This window comes from Mesoplodon densirostris, chromosome 1 (assembly GCF_025265405.1).
Source record: "Mesoplodon densirostris isolate mMesDen1 chromosome 1, mMesDen1 primary haplotype, whole genome shotgun sequence".
Classification (NCBI taxonomy): domain Eukaryota; kingdom Metazoa; phylum Chordata; class Mammalia; order Artiodactyla; family Ziphiidae; genus Mesoplodon; species Mesoplodon densirostris.
In genome coordinates, this window is record NC_082661.1 from 201,165,564 (window position 1) to 201,183,929 (window position 18,366).

General features: G+C 38.7%; 1 protein-coding gene across 7 annotated transcripts in view; it reads left to right on the forward strand.

Moving 5' to 3' along the window:
* The window catches only part of PTPN13 (protein tyrosine phosphatase non-receptor type 13), a 224,132-nt gene extending 206,182 nt beyond the window's left edge, over positions 1–17,950 (forward strand). For 4 of the 7 annotated variants that reach the window (XM_060114277.1, XM_060114281.1, XM_060114278.1 and 1 more), the window contains 8 exons: positions 1,412–1,467; positions 5,316–5,422; positions 7,212–7,360; positions 9,203–9,293; positions 11,795–12,132; positions 13,601–13,816; positions 14,863–14,925; positions 17,262–17,950. In XM_060114277.1, coding sequence (XP_059970260.1) covers positions 1,412–1,467; positions 5,316–5,422; positions 7,212–7,360; positions 9,203–9,293; positions 11,795–12,132; positions 13,601–13,816; positions 14,863–14,925; positions 17,262–17,357 — 1,116 coding nt within the window. In that variant the 3' untranslated portion in view covers positions 17,358–17,950. The remainder of the gene's footprint in view (positions 1–1,411; positions 1,468–5,315; positions 5,423–7,211; positions 7,361–9,202; positions 9,294–11,794; positions 12,133–13,600; positions 13,817–14,862; positions 14,926–17,261) is intronic. The other 3 variants (XM_060114279.1, XM_060114283.1, XM_060114292.1) reach the window with 1 other exon arrangement.
* Positions 17,951–18,366: the final 416 nt, after the last annotated feature.

An 18,366-nucleotide genomic window follows, 5' to 3' on the forward strand; every position in this document is an offset into this window, starting at 1 on the left:
TTTTGTGTCCCGCTTATAAACATTATCTATGAATTAGTACTTAGGAAAACTTTACTTTCTTAACCTATCAGTATAAGGAATAAAGTATGAAAAATTAAAAAGAAAAAAATATGATACAAATGAACTTATTTACAAAACAGAAACAGACTCACAGTTATAGAAAACTTGATGGTTACCAAAGGGGAAAAGGGGTGGGAGAGGGATAAATTAGGAGTTTGGTATCAGCATATACAAACTACTCTATATAAAACAGATAAACAACAAGGTCCTACTGTATAGCACAGGGAACTATATTCAATATTCTGTAATAAACCATAATGGAAAAGAACATGAAAAAGAATATACATGTGTGTGTATATATATGTGTGTGTGTGTGTGAATCACTTTGCTGTACAGCAGAAACTAACAAAACATTGTAAATCAACTATAATTTGAAATTTTAAAAATTAAATAAATGGGCAAGGTAATTTAACACATTGGAAATTTTAGATTTTAAAATTGAAGTAGTGGGGGCTTCCCTGGTGGCGCAGTGGTTGAGACTCCTCCTGCCAATGTAGGGGACGCAGGTTCGTGCCCCGGTCCTGGAGGATCCCACATGCCATGGAGCGGCTGGGCCCGTGAGCCATGGCCGCTGAGCCTGCGTGTCCGGGGCCTGTGCTCGGCAACGGGAGAGGCCACAACAGTGAAAGGCCCGCGTACTGCAAAAAAAATAAAATAAAATTTGAAGTAGTGTAAAAACATATGCACATCTAATTGTTTCGTTAGATTTTCCTTTTTCTTTTTCCTTACCTCTATACATTCATATCCCTTATATAAGAAATGAAAGGGACTTCCCTGGTGGCACAGTGGTTAAGAATCCGCCTGCCGATGCAGGGGATGTGGGTTCGAGCCCTGGTCTGGGACGATCCCACATGCCGCAGAGCAACTAAGCCCGTGCACCACAACTACTGAGCCTGCGCTCTAGAGCCCACGAGCCACAGCTACTGAAGCCCACGCACCTAGAGCCCGTGCTTCGCAACAGGAGAAGCCACCGTAATGAGAAGCCTGTGCACCGCAAGAGAGAGTAGCCCCCGCTCGCCACAACTAGAGAAAGCCCTCACGCAGCAATGAAGACCCAATGCAGCCAAAAATAAATAAAATAAATAAATTTATATATATATAAAAAGAAATTAATGAAAAGCCAAGATGAGTTTGAGGTGAATAAGTGGAGCCAGCCAAAACTCTTGTGCCACTGTAGATGCCTTAGCCACAGTTTGGCATGCATTAATTGAATGTCGTGTGTCTTTGTAACATGATGATGAATAATAACAGTAAATATAGGAAATAAAATTGAACATTATATAAGATTGGTTTTGGTTTGTTTGTTTTTTTGGTACAATGGGCTAATTTGATTTTGGTTTCTCTGTTGTAGTCTACCAAAATGAATGGCTGTGAAGAATATTGTGAAGAAAAAGTTAAAACTGAAAGGTAAAAAAACTATTTTTCAAATATTTATAACACTTTCATTCTCTTTTTAGAAGTGCTCTCAAGATTTCCATTTAGATGTTGATTTTTAAATTAATGTGTCTTTTCCAGTCAAATGAGACTTATTGAGTAGATTATGGAACTATGGTTGAATATTAAAAATGTTTCTGAATGTTGTTACAAGGAGGTTCTAGTGACATGTGACAATGTGTTTGTTATGCCATTGCTCAAAAAAAGCAATGTATTTTCTTGACCGTCAGAAAAAATGCAAGAAAAGTCTAAAAGGAAATGTGCCAGCAATGATGATAGTAGCTTCTCCTGGTGTGATTATAGGTAACCTACTTTTCTGTTTCTCTAAATTTTTCTATACTTCACAAATTTCATTCTTTAATAAGAAAATAAAACCAAAGAAGGTAAGAAACATTTTAAAACCCCCACAAATGTTTTTCTTTTTGAAAACGGTTTCTAATATAAAATAAGATTTTTTGTAACACTAAATGATGTCTCAGGAAGAGTTTATATATATTGTTGGCCAACAAAGTGGTTGTACATAAATTTTGCTTCATATTAAATGATAACCAAACAGTCAAAGGGAGCTATTTCCATTTTCCTAGAAAAGCAAATTGACAGTGAATTTTTCACTAAGTAAAGTTAGACAGGGGGTACATATTGTTAACATAGAAATGCATAGTCTTATATTTAAAAGATCAGCAAATATCTGGGCCAGCCACCAATAGTAATAAGATACAGGTTCTTCCCTGTCAACAGGGGAAGGGAGGAAGAATAAATTAGTATAAATTCTTCGGGTGGCAAATTGAAAACACTATTAACATACAGATTTTATTAACATGTTACTGATTCTTGGAAACACTTTTTAAAAATTTTAACGTCTCATGAAGGGTCATAAAATTATAGTCTGATATTTCTTAATGTAAGCAAAGTAGTAGCGTATCTTTTTTTATTATTATTATTTTCCAGATATTTATTGAGCACCTAATATAAACCAGACAATGTGCTTGAAATACACTGTTAACAAGACAAAGAAGTTCCTTAACCCAAGGAACTCACAGTCCAGCATAAAGGCAAATATTAATCAAATAATCCCACAAATAAATCATCATAGACCATGAAAAATGCTGTTTATTGTAAAAAGTCATGACAAACTGTGAGAGGATATCACCTGGGGGCTTGATGTTCTCAGACAGTAGTAGGTGAGATTTCTCCATGAAGAAACATTTATGTTCTGAAGCATGAACAGGAGTCACCTAGGACTGGGGTAGGGGTAGGGGAAGGATGGCATGGAGCTGTCCAAGCAGAGGAACAGCGTCTGCAAAGACCCCAGGGCAGGAGAGGGCACAGAGCCACCTGAGGGCCTGAACTAGACCAGAGTGGCTGACAGCAAACAGGAGAGGGGCCCAAGATGAGAAGGGAGCAGGATAAGGACCTTGGCCTTTATCCCAAGAGAAATGGGGGCCATGGAGTTTTTTAAGCAGTGGACTAACATGATAAGGTATGTACTGTGGAGAATGAATTGGAGAGGGCCAGAGGGGAAGTGCAGAGGCCAATATGGGAGATAAATAGAAGGAAAAGAGAGAAAATGAGAGAGTGTGAGCAACCCCATGTCAGTTGGGAGGCAAACTGGTAGAGATTAAGAACATGGGCTTGGAATCCAGCTGCCCAGTTTGTGTCCTGGCTTTGTCACTTACTCTGTGATCTTGAGCAAATTACCTGTGCTCATCTCTAAAACAGGGATAGTATCTGTCTACCTCCTAGATTGTGCGAGGATTAAATGACCAATACACCTCAAGAACTTAGAGTGGTATCTGGCACACAGGAACGTGCTGTGGCCCAAGGCCACACAGCTACTACCTAGAAACAGACTAATACTGGACTCCTCTGATTAAAGCTGGGGGTGGGTGGGCCGGGCCCTGAACCTCGTCCACTTGTCCACCTCTACCACCACCTTGTCCTAGTCCCTAAATGTCCCACGCAGCCCTAAATGCCTGGGACTTCACAGACTCCCTCTCTGCCAAATAAGGTTGGCCTCAGAGTGGCCTGTTGGGAGCCTATCTCCTGGGCATTGTGTGAAAAAATGGGGTGACGGCAGCTGACCTGTTTAAGAGTTCCGGCACGCGGGGCCACGCTCAACTTTATAACACAACTAGACTAGAACCTCAGAAGGCTTTTGATTCCCATACTTCATCTGCCAAAAAGAAAAAAAGTCTAAACACTCTTCTGCTTGCTGATGTATATATAAACTATTTTATTTTTTAAATAACAATGAAGGGGGGAAAAGCCACAAAACAGACAAAAACAGCCTCGAAGGAACTCGAAGGACATGTAGATCTCAGAAGGGTACGGTTAACAGAAATGCCTTTGAAGGAACTCCTGCGAAGTTTATGGTGGCCCTCACTACCTGCCTGCTTTATTATTCACTCTGTCTCCCCTCTCTGCCCCTCCTAAGCCATGGTTCTGATCTGGTTTCGAGCAGAGACTTAGTCAACACTGGGTTCTAAACTCCTAGAGATTTGCTTGGGGACAAGGAAGTCCATGTTTCAACCACAGGCCCCACTGCAGGAATGGCCCCCTGAGACCTCACGGCCTGTGGCTGGTCAGCGTCACTGGGGGGTGAAGACAGGGTCTATGAACCCACAACCCAGCCAGCTGTTCCAGGTGTTTGGCACATAGGTAGTCCAAGTATCTCTCATTGTGACCTAATTCAGAATAGCATATCTTACAATGATACGTGTCATAGGTTCAAAGAACTGTAGTACATTCCCTTCAACCTAGCAATTTTATTTCTAAGAATTGATCCTACTACCATATGTATGCAGGCATTTCTATAAGAATATTTATTGCAACATTGTTTATAGTAGTAAAAAACCATAATAGACACAAAATAAATTAGAGTGTGCTCATACAATGAAATACTAAGCAGCTGTTCAAAAGAATGAGAAAGAAGGGAGGATCCTTATGGGAGGATCTCCAAAACATATCCTTCCAAACAAAGCATACTTGCTAGAAGACCAAAAAGACCTCATGGATGCAGAACTTGCAAATTACATGTTAAGTGTGATGTACAATTAGTTGGAGCAGAGGAAAGCATCCACCATAAAAGCAGCATAATTGCTGTCCTGTTACAATGTTTTGGGAGCATTAGTGCATGTCCTGCCTTAATGGTGTATAATATTGTCATCAGACAAAATGTACTCTGCTTTGTTCCCCTGAGCATCAGAAAGTTAAAAATGTATTCAGGCCTTTGCATTATCCTTTTTCATCTCATCTGATCACTAAATGTTATTCTTCTACCTAGTTTCTCTTTTCTAGCCACCCACCTTACCTGAGAGATGGCATCTGCTGTGCACCCCTAGAATAATGAGAACTTGTACTGAGTTTTATTACATTAAGTGAGTGCCCAGATACCAGAGTGTCCTTTTCACCCCCAATTGTAGTGAAACACTGATGTCCATCAGTAGGGACTTCTGTAATTAAATGAAGAATCATTCATACAGTACAATAGTAGACAGCTGTTAAAAAAAACAAAAGAGAGCTCTACTTACACAGTTGTAATCATGCATCCAAGTGGAAGGGTGGAAACAAACCACCACCTTCTCCATCCCCAAGAGGACTCCTTCAACCTAAGGTTCAAAGACTTGGGATTTGTTTGAGGACAAAATTTAAACTATATTAAACAATTCTGTAGGAATTGTGGATTTAAGGTTTTTTAATCAAATAATCTATTTTTAAATACCATAATAATTGTAGTAGAAATATGTAGTTCAAGGACATAATATTTCAATTTATTTTGGACACAGAACTGAAGAAAATATAAATGTGTTTTGTTGTCATAGCTTAATTCACAAGTCAGCCGAAAAGAAGACTGATGATGATGATGAAATAACATGGGGAAGTGATGAATTGCCAATAGAAGTGACAAACCATGAAGATTCCAATAAAGGCAAGAAATTTATTAGCAACTTTTAAAATAAAAACTATAGGAAGAAAAAATAAGTGTTTGAAAATTACAGTTTTCAGAATATATGGATATGTTATTTCACCATATGTCTGCATTATTAAGTTCTGTACGTAAAGTTAAATCACATAAACAAACATCAACATTCATTTATTGACCAGATATTTGCACAGTTATTAGGCTAAAATTCTCAGTGGCTTGGAGTAAAACATGTAAATAGATGTGTAAGTACTTTAAATGGAAACACAGAGTCACAATTTTGCCATCTTGGAATAAGAAATCTAGGAGCACATTTTATTTATAGTAAAGTAGGAAGAATAGCTCAAAGATAGGAAAATTTTTAAGAGCAAGAGTCAGTTGGTCTGTCCTCACTATTACTGCCTCTCTTGTTTTATACTGAGCCAGTAGATAAATGAAGTTCTATCCAGCGTTCTATTTCTTTTTCTTCGTATAAAGAAATGTTATATTAATGCAGTGAAAGAACACAGTTTTGTAATTTGAAGTCATTGTTGAAAGAAATTAAAGGAGTCGAATTAACACTTTTTTTTTTTTTTTTTTTTTTTTTGCTGTACGCGGGCCTCTCACTGCTGTGGCCTCTCCCGTTGCGGAGCACAGGCTCCGGACACACAGGCCCCGCGGCCATGGCTCGCGGGCCCAGCCGCTCCGCGGCATGTGGGATCCTCCGGGATCGGGGCACGAACCCGTGTCCCCTGCATCGGCAGGCGGACTCTCAACCACTGCGCCACCAGGGAGGCCCGAATTAACACTTTTTTGACTTAGTTGGTTTGTTGGTGTCAATGGAAATGCTCAAATCCTGTAACCCAGGTTCATCTCTCCAGCATCTGAGCTCCTGTTGCATTCACACTCAGTTCTGTAAAAGTTTACAGATATTTCATATGATTGGATTTCGTATTCACAACTAGTCTTCACCCCAGACAGAACTTAAGCTTCTTGAGATCCCCCAGTGCCTGGAATTACTGTTGCGTGCATAGTAGCTGCATCATCAAAATGTTTTTATCAACTGATTGATGTAATTAAAGCTACACTTGTGCAGACTATAGCAAGAAGTCTCTCCTACTTTTTTCCAGGATAAGAGTTGCCTTCTGTTATCAGCATTTTCCATAAGTAGAGCAGGTACTAAATTAGACACATACCTTTTCTTAGACATTGATAGCACTTGTTTGATAAACTCCTAAAGACCCTTAGGATTTCATTTGCATGGAGAAAACTATCAAATGACAGGGATAGTGGCACTGAGTACCAAGGGTGGGTAGAGAGGGGAGAAATCAGTGTTTCTAGTGCCATGTCCCCTTGTAAGGAATTTCTGAAGCATCTCCCTTCATCTTTTCTCCATGTGCTTGGAGGCTAATTTAAATGCAAAATAAAAACAGGACTAAATACATTCTTATCAAGTAAACAGTGCCATTTGGGTCCAGAGAAGCAAAGAGAAACAATTTAAACTCCTTTAAAAGCTATAAGTAATTGACAGCCAAGAGCCTTAAGAACTCTGAACAGTCAGTGAGGTGTTCCCTTAAGGGTTGGGTACAAGGATCTTGCTATGGCCAGGATTTTCCTTTGATGATTGTAGTTATCTGCCTACTTGTTAGTTCTATTGCCTTATTAATTCAAAGACTCTCACTTTTGTAAAAAATAGATGAAGCGAGAATAGGATCAAATTGGTTCTCTTATTGGCTAAAATTAGCTCTCTTATTGGCTAAATCAATTCTGGGGGGATTTTTTTTTTTTTTTTAATCAACTGCCATCTTCTTGTTAGGTCATCCCTTTCTGACAGATGAGGAGCTCACCACACTCCCCATTGTCAAACTGCTTCCCTCCAGTAAATACACCGGTACAGAGTTGAAATCAATCATTCGAATGTTGCGGGGTTTACTAGATCAAGGAATTCCATCTAAGGAGCTAGAGGTAAGGGGCTTTTGACAATGGTTCTTTCTCCAACAAAGTTTTCTGCAAGGTTAGGAGAAATTTTAAGAATCTTGAAAATGTCTATTACTTTACAACTTCCAACTATAAAAGCACCACCTTGTCATTTCTAGCAGTAAATTAATTTTTCTAATTAGGATCCTAATAGTATTGATTTAAAGGGATGTCTTTAGCAGCTTCAGAGCTTGATAAATCTCCCTGAAGATTATCCTCATAAGTAAGGCTAAAGAGATTTTTTTAAAAGTCAAGTATCAATTCCAACCATCCAACTAAACTTTATAGTTAATACACTAAAGATGTGATTCATCGTTAGCAACAGTTTTTATTTTAATACAGCTCCAAGAATGTGCCCCCCAGTTCAAAGCAGCAGTGCTTCAGAGGCCTTGCTCCTGTGGTCTTGCTGGCCCCATCCATTACTTACCATTAGGCCAAAGAATAATGTTGCACCACTGTAGTTTGGGGGTCTACCTTGCCCATCTCTCTCAAACCATCTACTTACTTGCCCACATCCTGAGCTTTTTGTAGACCCTGAAGTGAAAGGAGCTAACTCCTACTGAGAGCTTCAACAGTGTGCTAGATGCTTTGTGTATAATGCTCAAATTATTTTTAAATCCCATTGTATGGATTTGGAAACAGGTTCACAATGTTAAGTTCTACTCTTTCTCTCCATTTTGCAGACGTGATTTCTTCTTTAAGGTCTTAAGTTTAAATGTTACCATCTCAGAGACCTTCCATCACAACCCTTTATAAAGCAGATGTTTATTTTTCTGTATCACAGCAGCTTGTTAATTTCTTCAAAGCATATATCACAATATTTGTTTGTTTACTCTTTTACTGCCTCTTTCTCCCAGTAGCCTGTGGTCTCCAGGACAGCCCAAATCATAACTTCTTTCTCTCTAATGTATCCCCAGCACTTATTACAGTGCCTTGCATATAGTAGGCATTTTCAATGTATATTGGTTGACTTGGATGGCTAGATGGATGGATGGATCAATTAATGAGTGAATGAAAAGTGAGAAAGAGTTGACTCTAGAATTTAGGACTATCTTACCACAATTCTACCACTTGGAATATTCTGTGACCCCAGAGACAATAATGCAAGAAATTCTGCTCCAGCTCATTACTTTAAGCCAAAATTGTTTTCATGAATTGTGGGGGTTTTTTCTAAAATGAAATTATACACATCATTAAGCTGAACTTTCAAATTAAGATACAAACTGCTGCCTCACAAAGTTAGTTGACTGCAACATGTTAAAGATATTTGCAACAATATATTTCAACAACTGGTATATTGAATTAGTATTGGGATTGCAGGCTTATTTGTCTTGACAGGACATATTTGTTTCTTAAGGGTCAAATTTGCCCTGATCAATAGTCAGTTTTGCACCCTGCACATTTAAAGCATTTGCAGGGGCTTCCCTGGTGGCTCAGTGGTTAAGAATCCACCTGCCAATGCAGGGGACACGGGTTCGAGCCCTGGTCCAGGAGATCCCACACGCCACGGGACAACTAAACCTGTGCGCCACAACTACTGAGCCTCTGCTCTAGAGCCCGCCAGCCACAACTACTGAAGCCCACGTGCCTAGAGCCCGTGCTCCGCAACAAGAAAAGCCACCGCAATGAGAAGCCTGCACACCACAACGAAGAGTAGCCCCCGCTCACTGCAACTAGAGAAAGCCCACAGGCAGCAACGAAAACCCAAGGCAGCCAAAAATAAAAATAAATAAAATAAATAATTTTATTTTTTAAAAAAGCATTTGCAATCATTACTGAATTACTGTTTATCTCAACAAATTTAATTTTATTTCCACTTTTGCTTTACAGAATCTTCAAGAATTAAAACCTTTGGATCAGTGTCTAATTGGACAGACTAAGGAAAACAGAAGGAAGAACCGATATAAAAATATACTTCCCTGTAAGTTCCAATTAGGCTTCAAATCAAATGTAATTTTAATATAATTTAAACTGATTTAAAACTTATGTGCTAGTTTACCTTATCTCTCACATAAGTGTGCACACATGCAGACACACACATTCAGAGATTTACATCAGTAACAGATAAATTTATATATATAACCTGAATTTTTTAAAATTATCTTTGGGGCTTCCCTGGTGGTGCAGTGGTTAAGAATCTGCCTGCCAGTGCAGGGGACACAGGTTCAAGCCCTGGTCCAGGAAGATCCCACATGCTGCGGAGCAACTAAGCCCGTGTGCCACAACTACTGAGCCTGCGCTCTAGAGCCCACGAGCCACAACTACTGAGCCCGTGCACCTAGAGCCAGAACTCTGCAACAGGAGAAGCCACTGCAGTGAGAAGCCCGCGCACCACAATTAAGAGTAGCCCCCACTCACTGCAACTAGAGAAAGCCCGTGCACAGCAACAAAGACCCAATGCAGCCATTAATTAATTAATTAATTAATTAATTAATTAATTAAATTATCTGTGTATTCTGAAAATTGATTAGAGGCATCTTAAACATTTCTTCAGACATTGATGAATTTTTAAAGTCTTTTTAAACATAGGAATTGGCTTCTAGATAAGCAGTTTCTTAGTTCATGTGTCACAATCAAATCTATTTATTCTACTATTTTAAGTTTAGAAAAATGTCTGTGGTACATAACAGCTGTATACGTGTGTGTGGCCACCATGGGACTACCAAGTTGCATTGTTCTTTGAATTGTTAAAGATAACAGGAAGAAAAAAATAGCAATTCTTTTTACCCATATTTCACCCATTTTACCAATCGACGTGTTTTTTTAAAAATATATATATGAATATATGTATATAGCTAAAATACTAACACTAGCAACTTCTTATAATAATCACAAGCCACATTTACATGTATAATCATGTTGGATTTCATGATATGACATACTGACCTTATCTTTGCCAGGAAGTCATAAATTCAAAGATAAATAACAACCAATAGTGACAAATCATGCAATAAATAATACTACAATTGAATTTTTTCAATCAAGGTGGAAGACACAAAATTCATTGTAGAAAACTTCCCTTAAGAATTGAATCTTAGGGCTTCCCTGGTGGCACAGTGGTTGAGAGTCCACCTGCTGATGCTAGGGTACATGGGTTTGTGCCCCAGTCCGGGAAGATCCCACATGCTGTGGAGCGGCTGGGCCCGTGAGCCATGGCCGCTGAGCCTGCGCGTCCAGAGCCTGTGCTCTGCAACGGGAGAGGCCACAACAGTGAGAGGCCCGTGTACAGAGAAAAAGAAAAAAAGAAAAGAATTGAATCTTAGACAGGAATTTTTTTTTTTTTTTTTTTGCGGTACGCGGGTCTCTCACTGCTGTGGCCTCTCCCATTGTGGAGCTCAGGCTCCAGACGCGCAGGCTCAGCGGCCATGGCTCACGGGCCCAGCCACTCCACGTCACGTGGGATCTTCCCAGACCGGGGCACGAACCTGTGTCCCCTGCATCGGCAGGTGGACTCTCAATCACTGCGCCACAAGGGAAGCCCTTAGACAGGATTTTTAAAATGGAATAGATTATGGTTTGGCATAAAGTAGATGCTAATTATTTCGGGCAAAAAAAATGGCAGACTAGTATCTCAAAGCAGAATGGGATAAGCCATAAATCCAAAACTACTGAGTAGATTTGTTTCCGTGGATCAAGAGATAGAAGTCAAATAATAGAAGGGCAATTGATGGAGGATTTTGAAATCTATTACTAAATGTCATAATTTGGTAATCACAGAAATAACCAGTTATATGTGAGATTGAAATGACTTCTAATGTGTAAGTACATACAGATTAATTCTCTTGGATGAGATGGTTTATATACACTTTTTACTGGGGGAGCTTGGTTTGAAAATGTGTATTTTGACTATATGAAATTACAATGCCTGGAGAATAAAGTGTGCTACCTTTTTATTTATTGAGTTAGTTTATTATTTTGGCTGCTTACTCAAAAGACTATAATTAGATAAGCAAGAATTAATTGTGCCAATTATATTTGTAATAAGTACTTTAATAGTTTTACTGTAATACTAATTTTGGTTTTATGAAATAATTTTCAAATTTTTCATTATATTAAATTTACTATTGTCATCATTATTAAAATAACAATGGAGAAGTAGCAAAGTTGTGTTTCCCTAGTTATTAAGAAGTTCTAAATGCAGTCATTATTAATTTTGATTTTTTTCCAACCAAATCTATGTGAACAATATCTAATTTTTTCCAAAACTGAGTTGACATCTTAAATATACTTATAACATGAGGGAAATGTACAAAATGATTTGACTGTACTGCAGTTTGAAAATATGCCTTTATTAAAATGTTTTTGCGATTTCATCTATGGTTATGAGGAAATTCTAATAATCTTTGACTCACCTTGTCTATAGGGCTCTTGTTTAAAAATGCATGATATAGATGGCTCTGTTTTGTGGTTGGAAATTCACAGACGATGCTACAAGAGTGCCTCTTGGAGATGAAGGTGGATATATCAACGCCAGCTTCATTAAGATACCGGTGGGGAGAGAAGAATTTGTCTACATTGCCTGCCAAGGACCTCTCCCTACAACCGTTGGAGATTTCTGGCAGATGATTTGGGAACAAAAATCCACAGTGATAGCCATGATGACCCAAGAAGTGGAAGGGGAAAAAATCAAATGCCAGCGCTATTGGCCTAATGTCCTAGGCAAAACAACAATGGTCAGCAACAGGCTTCGACTGGCTCTTGTGAGAGTGCAGCAGCTAAAGGGCTTTGTAGTAAGGGCAATGACCCTAGAAGACATTCAGGTACGTGGATTAAATCTTTCCATGATTACATCAATGTGTTTCTGAATAAAAGCCAGTGACTTCTTGGGTCCCATTTCAGTGGAACTAATTCCATCTACTATCCTTAATCTAATATAAGCTTAAATGTGATCCTCTTCATGAATTCTGCCAAATAGTTTCCTCCGGTATGTACTGTATTAAATGAAAATGATAATACAGGACTTTTACAGGATCAACCATCATCCTTTGCTTTGTGATAGACAGCACAGAATGGCTCAGAAGCTATGTGCTGGAAATATATTTTTCAGGTCAAACCTCTAAGTAGACTCAATGAAACTGTTTTTTAAAACCCTCTAAGTAGCAAATATTCCCCCATAAAGACAACGTATTTGGTAATACAGGAACAATTGTAGCATAAATGTTTGTTATTCAGGTAATTCCTATTGCAGCCACCTAAGCACTGAATAAATTTAGCTTGAATTAGATAAGTGGGTATACCTTAAGTAAAGCTGCTACTGTTTCCTCACCTACACACCCCCTCACTTTATTTCCTTCCTCCACCCAGTAATACTCAGTTTGAGTAATGTGTTTCCTATTGGCATTTTAACTTTGTTAAAGAAACAGAATAATTTTACGTTCATAGAAACAAAACTTACTGACTCAGTGTTATTGGTGGCATGTAAACATAGCCTGAGAAACTCCTTCATGATTTTTGATTTGTGGTTTTACAAAGAATTAAAGATTATACTTCCTTATTCACTCACTTACACCAGCCTACCCATTACTTATGCTAGCACAATTGTTCAATATTCCTTAAATGACTTGTTTATTTAATCAACACATGTTTATAGAGCTTAGTTAGGCCCTGTTATGGAATATAGGGGATCAGAAGTTAACAACACAAACAAAAGGAAATCCCTGACCTCATGGACCTTACTTTCTAATGAAAAGATACTGGTGTTGATGGTGCTGTGAGAAAAACATCATCACAGGGATATCTGGGGGGAGGGAAGCATTTCAGTCAGAAAGAGCAAGTGCAAAGGCCCTGAGACTGAACTGTGCCTAGTGTTTTTAAAGAACCGGAGAGGTCCCTATGGCTGGAGCAAAGTGGCCAGGAGCAAGAGGTTAGGTCTGAGAGGTAGCCGGGCCACATCATGTAGTGCTTTTAAGCCACTGCAATGACTGTGGCTTTTATTTATCTAAGGTGAATTTGAAATGGGATCATTAAAAAAAGGTTGCTATTCATATCAAAACATAAATTTGCTTTTAGGGTTTCCAAAAAGTCGTTTTTACCAATATTTAAAGTGTGGATCTAGTAGCCTCCTTGATAAAGGCCCTCAGTGTCTTGTTTGATGGAGTCTGTCTTTCACTTTTCCTTGTATCTAATCCAATGGCCAAGTCAAAATTTAAAAGGACAAAATAATAAGAACTAATTATATGTGAACAACATAGTATGCCTTTATCTACTTATTCTGTTGTACAATTTCAGACAGGAGAGGTGCGACATATTTCTCATCTGAATTTCACTGCCTGGCCAGACCATGGTACACCTTCTCAGCCAGACGACTTGCTCACTTTTATCTCTTACATGAGACACATTCATAGATCGGGCCCAATCACCACACACTGCAGCGCCGGCATTGGACGTTCAGGGACCCTGATATGCATAGATGTGGTTCTAGGATTAATCAGTCAAGATCTTGAAGTGAGTACTCGGAATTTTTTTTATTTATCAGTTTGTATGAATGACAATTTTCTTACTACATAGAATTGTACTTTAGTAAACGTTCAAAACTGCATAGGCCATAATCAAGAAGAAATAATACTTCAAACTTATATTTATTTTACTGGGTTTTTTGTTATTGTTACCTATAGGTGGGAAATACTTCGTTATGCAAATTGATGCTAAATAGTCTATCTCTAAACAATTACCCCCAATTTTTAAAATTATTACTAAGTAAACAAAGCTAATAAGAGTATAATCTTACTTAAAACCTAAATTAGGATAAATCATGCTTAGAATGTTAGAATATCTTAGTACACATAATATGTAATTAAAATCATTACCTCTTGAAGAATTTGCTAAAAACAGTTCTGTCTTGCTCTTCACACTCTCATGATAATTTAAGTAGGACAAATGAAATAGTCCGTTTCTCCCTTGGGAAAATAAAAAGGTCAGGAATTTTATTCTGAGCAGGAAAATGTAGGAAAAATACTTTGCCTTTTTTTTTTAATGGAGATATTAGAAATTAGTCAAATTTCAGAGTGAAGAGCATTTCTGTTGGGGATTTTCAAATAGGATAACCTTCCTAATTCTTAAAAAAAAACAAATAAAATTATCAAATGATGGGGCTTCCCTGGTGGCGCAGTGGTTGGGAGTCCGCCTGCCGATGCAGGGGACACGGGTTCGTGCCCCTATCCCGGAAGATCCCACATGCCGCGGAGTGGCTGGGCCCACGAGCCATGGCCGCGGAGCCTGTGTGTCCGGAGCCTGTGCTCCGCAACGGGAGAGGCCACAGCAGTGAGAGGCCCGCGTACAGCAAAAAAAAAAAAAAAAAAAAAAAAAAATTATCAAATGATGGCAAAGTCAGTTCACCAACCTAATTTTGTCCAGAACAGTTTCTCAAGACTGCTAGCAGGGGAAGGAGATCGGGGTGCAGAAATCTATGTAAGCCACTCCTTAGTGAATCTTTGGGGTTCAAATTCAGTTATCCTTTTTATTTAACATACAGATTCTGTTTCCTTTGGCAGTTTGACATCTCTGATTTAGTGCGCTGCATGAGACTACAAAGACATGGAATGGTTCAGACAGAGGTGAGTGTTGGCTGGTGCCTTCTAATGAAGATTTTTGTGAAAATATTTCTAGGCTATCTTTTTAAAATGTTGCCTTTCAGTTTAAAAAATGAGGAAATGCAATATCTACAATGAATAGATTACAGAGAGTAGGACGGTATATTGGGGGCAAAAATTTGGGGTGGTACAAAAGAGCATGTAATTAGTGGCATTCCTTCCCCATTTCCAACCTAAAAAAGAGATAAAAGGTAATCTTCTTGCTACAGAAATTTCCTGAGAGGGAATGGATTCAACAGCATTGATCAGAAGGCAGGAAGGGAGGATGGAGTTGTTTAGCTTGGAGAAGGCACTCTTGGGAAAGTGTTCATTTATCCTCTGTTTTGATCATTTTCATTTCTCTTACCTAAAGTCAAAACATGGGTTAAATCACCCACTGACCTACAGACTTGGGTCCTTCCCAGGGACTGCATTACTTAGAGTCTGTCTGCTCTGCATAGTTCCATTATCCTTTTTGTTTGTATTGGGGGAGGGATGTGGAAGCTAGTTTCATATATCTATAAATTCATTTATCTCTACCTCTTGAAGAATGTAGAAGTTTACTATTTTTAAAATTTAAATTTGCCTACTTTCCCTTCTTATACCTTTTTAATTCAAATTAGGTCTCCTAAATATTAAGCTGATTCACAGTCATATTTTTCTAGGTAACAAAAACATACTGATCTGTATAAGCAGTTCTTTAGACCCAGGAAGTTCACTTGTTTAACAGATGTTTATTAAGTGCCTACTATATGCCAGGCACTCTTCTAGATGCTTGGAGCATATCAGTGAATAAGATGAAGATCCCTGATGGAATAACAAAGATCTTCTAGTGGATGGTGATGAGGAAGGCAGATAATAAACCCATTAGCTGAGTAAACGATATAGGATCTTTGAAATTGATAAGTGCTTTAGAGGGAAAAAGAGTAGGGTAAAGAGGATGAGTCATGGCAGGTTGGGGTGATATTTTAAATAGAGTGGCACCACTGAGGACGTAACCCTTGAGCAAAGATTTGAAGGACGTGAAGCAGGTGGTCACGCAGATGTCTGGGGGTAAGAGCCTTTCAGGCAGACAGAACCACCTGCGACGAGGTCCAAGGTGGGAGTGGGTCTTGTGTGTTCGAGAATAATCATGGCCAGTGTGTCTGAGGTGGAGGCAGCAGGAGGGGAAGTGCGAGAGGAGGTGACGGGGCCAGGGCTTTCCTCTGAGTGAGATGGGGCCATCGCAGGATTGTCTGTATAGAATGACATGATCTGACTCCCATTTTAAAGGACCACTCTGGCTGCTGTGTTAAAACAAGATCAAATTGAATTAGGAAGGAGGGTGTAGGGTTAGAAGCAGGAGGTTGGTTAGGTTGCAAGCAGTGGTGGCCCAGACTGGAGTGGTGAGTGTAGATGTAGGGAGAAAAGGACATTATGTGAAGTGTTTGCTAATGGATTGTTTGTGGCGTGAGAGAAAGTCAAGGATAAATGTGTGGAAAATGTGGGCAAATTAAAATTCAGATGGGCAAAAGGAAATAAAAGAGTTACTTGTATTCCTCTTCTTCAGAGTTGTTAACATTTTAGGCAACATTCCGAACATTCTTTAGTGCACAGTGTGTGTGCTCACATGCACACAACTGTTTTAAATGACATTCAACTGTAGTTATTACTGTTACTTTCCACTTAGTATACTGTGAATTTTTCCCATTTATTTTCAGGCTCATTAATTCCTTGCCAAGTAACAGGAAAACTCAGATCCCTGCACTATCAACTTAATAGAGAGTTAATTTCACTGAAAAAGTTAATTTTCAGAAAAACATTGATTTTTGAAATCAAAAATATTCTTTTGTTCCAAAATATTTAAAGACAGTTATTTTGTGTAGTTTCTTGGGTATTAATCTCTTGACATTTCAAAACATCAAGATGAGTTCAATAAGTCTAGAGGAAATTTTGTAGGAAGTTTATTTTTCCATTATAAAAGCAAATCATAAAAATCACCAAAGCACAAAAAAATAGAAGTGGTCCACCCATCAGAGACAACTTCAGTTAGCACTCACCACCCACCCCCAAGGCTTCTTCCCTCCACATTTTGTCAATCTGGTTTCTGTTTCTTATAATTTTTGTGACAATGCACAATTCTATGTCCTGCTTCTTACATTCAACCCTGTGACACAATTTTTCATATTTTCAAAATTATTCAAGCTTCACTTCCAGTAACGGTGAAGCTATATATATATATATATATATATTCATATTATACATCTAAAGTCTTCTCTCCCTCTCTTTTTTTTTCCTCTTTTCTTTTTTTTTTTTTTTTTTTTTTGGTGAGGGGGCTATAGGATCAGTATATTTTCTGCTATCAAGTCATCCTTTATGTCCTGACACGTCTTCAAGCTGAAGAAGAGGAGAAAGAGCAGGCCCAGCCTCTGAAATGACATGACAAGAACAGCCTTCTGGATGTCTGTCCATTTCTCTCCTAACTTCCAGCAGATGCTCCTGCTGTCTATTTAAAATAAAGATCACAGGGCAGTAAGTCCATAAAACATCATTATGCTTATTCTCCTCTACCTTAGAGGGGCATCTTAATAACAATAAATAATGGTAAATGCTGTATTTTTACAGCTACTTTAACCTGTGATAATTATCAAAGATTTTTTTAACACTAACTGAATAATGCAGATCTTAGGGATGATTAAGGCAGCATTTGACTATAGTTGACATTGTTACAAGGACACACTGAGTCTATTTTTAAGGCACCAATCTTGTTTATAGCGAAATTATTTTCCAGTATTTTTTAAAAACTAGAGCTATTTTATAGGGGATACTTGAAACCAGTATTTAAGCTTTAAATGACAGTAATATTGGCATAGAAAAAAAGGTAGCAAATGTTTACTGTATCAATTTCTAATGTTTACTATCTAGAAGTTCCTGTAATATATTTATATACTTTTTCATGAAAATGGACATATCAAATGTTTGTAACTGCATCATGTTATACATCATCTCACTTTGTAAATAAAAATACACATTAAAACATGAACAAGCCAAAAGTGTGTGCAGACAAGTTAAACATTTTCAGTGTGCTATTTTTTTTTTTTTTTTTTTGCGGTACGCGAGCCTCTCACTGTTGTGGCCTCTCCTGTTGCGGACGCGCAGGCTCAGCGGCCATGGCTCACGGGCCCAGCCGCTCTGCAGCATGTGGGATCTTCCCGGACCGGGGCACGAACCCGTGTCCCCTGCATCGGCAGGCGTACTCTCGACCACTGCGCCACCAGGGAAGCCCAGTGTGCTATTTTTTAACAACATTCCAGGCCTCTGGGAAGGCAGGAACTTCTGGATCCCAACTTCCATATCCCTACTGGGTCCCAGTTGTGCCAGCTACAGGCCCTGGGAGTGTTGTCAGAACCCCTGGTAGATCTTCTCCAGGCTCTGATGGTGAGGATC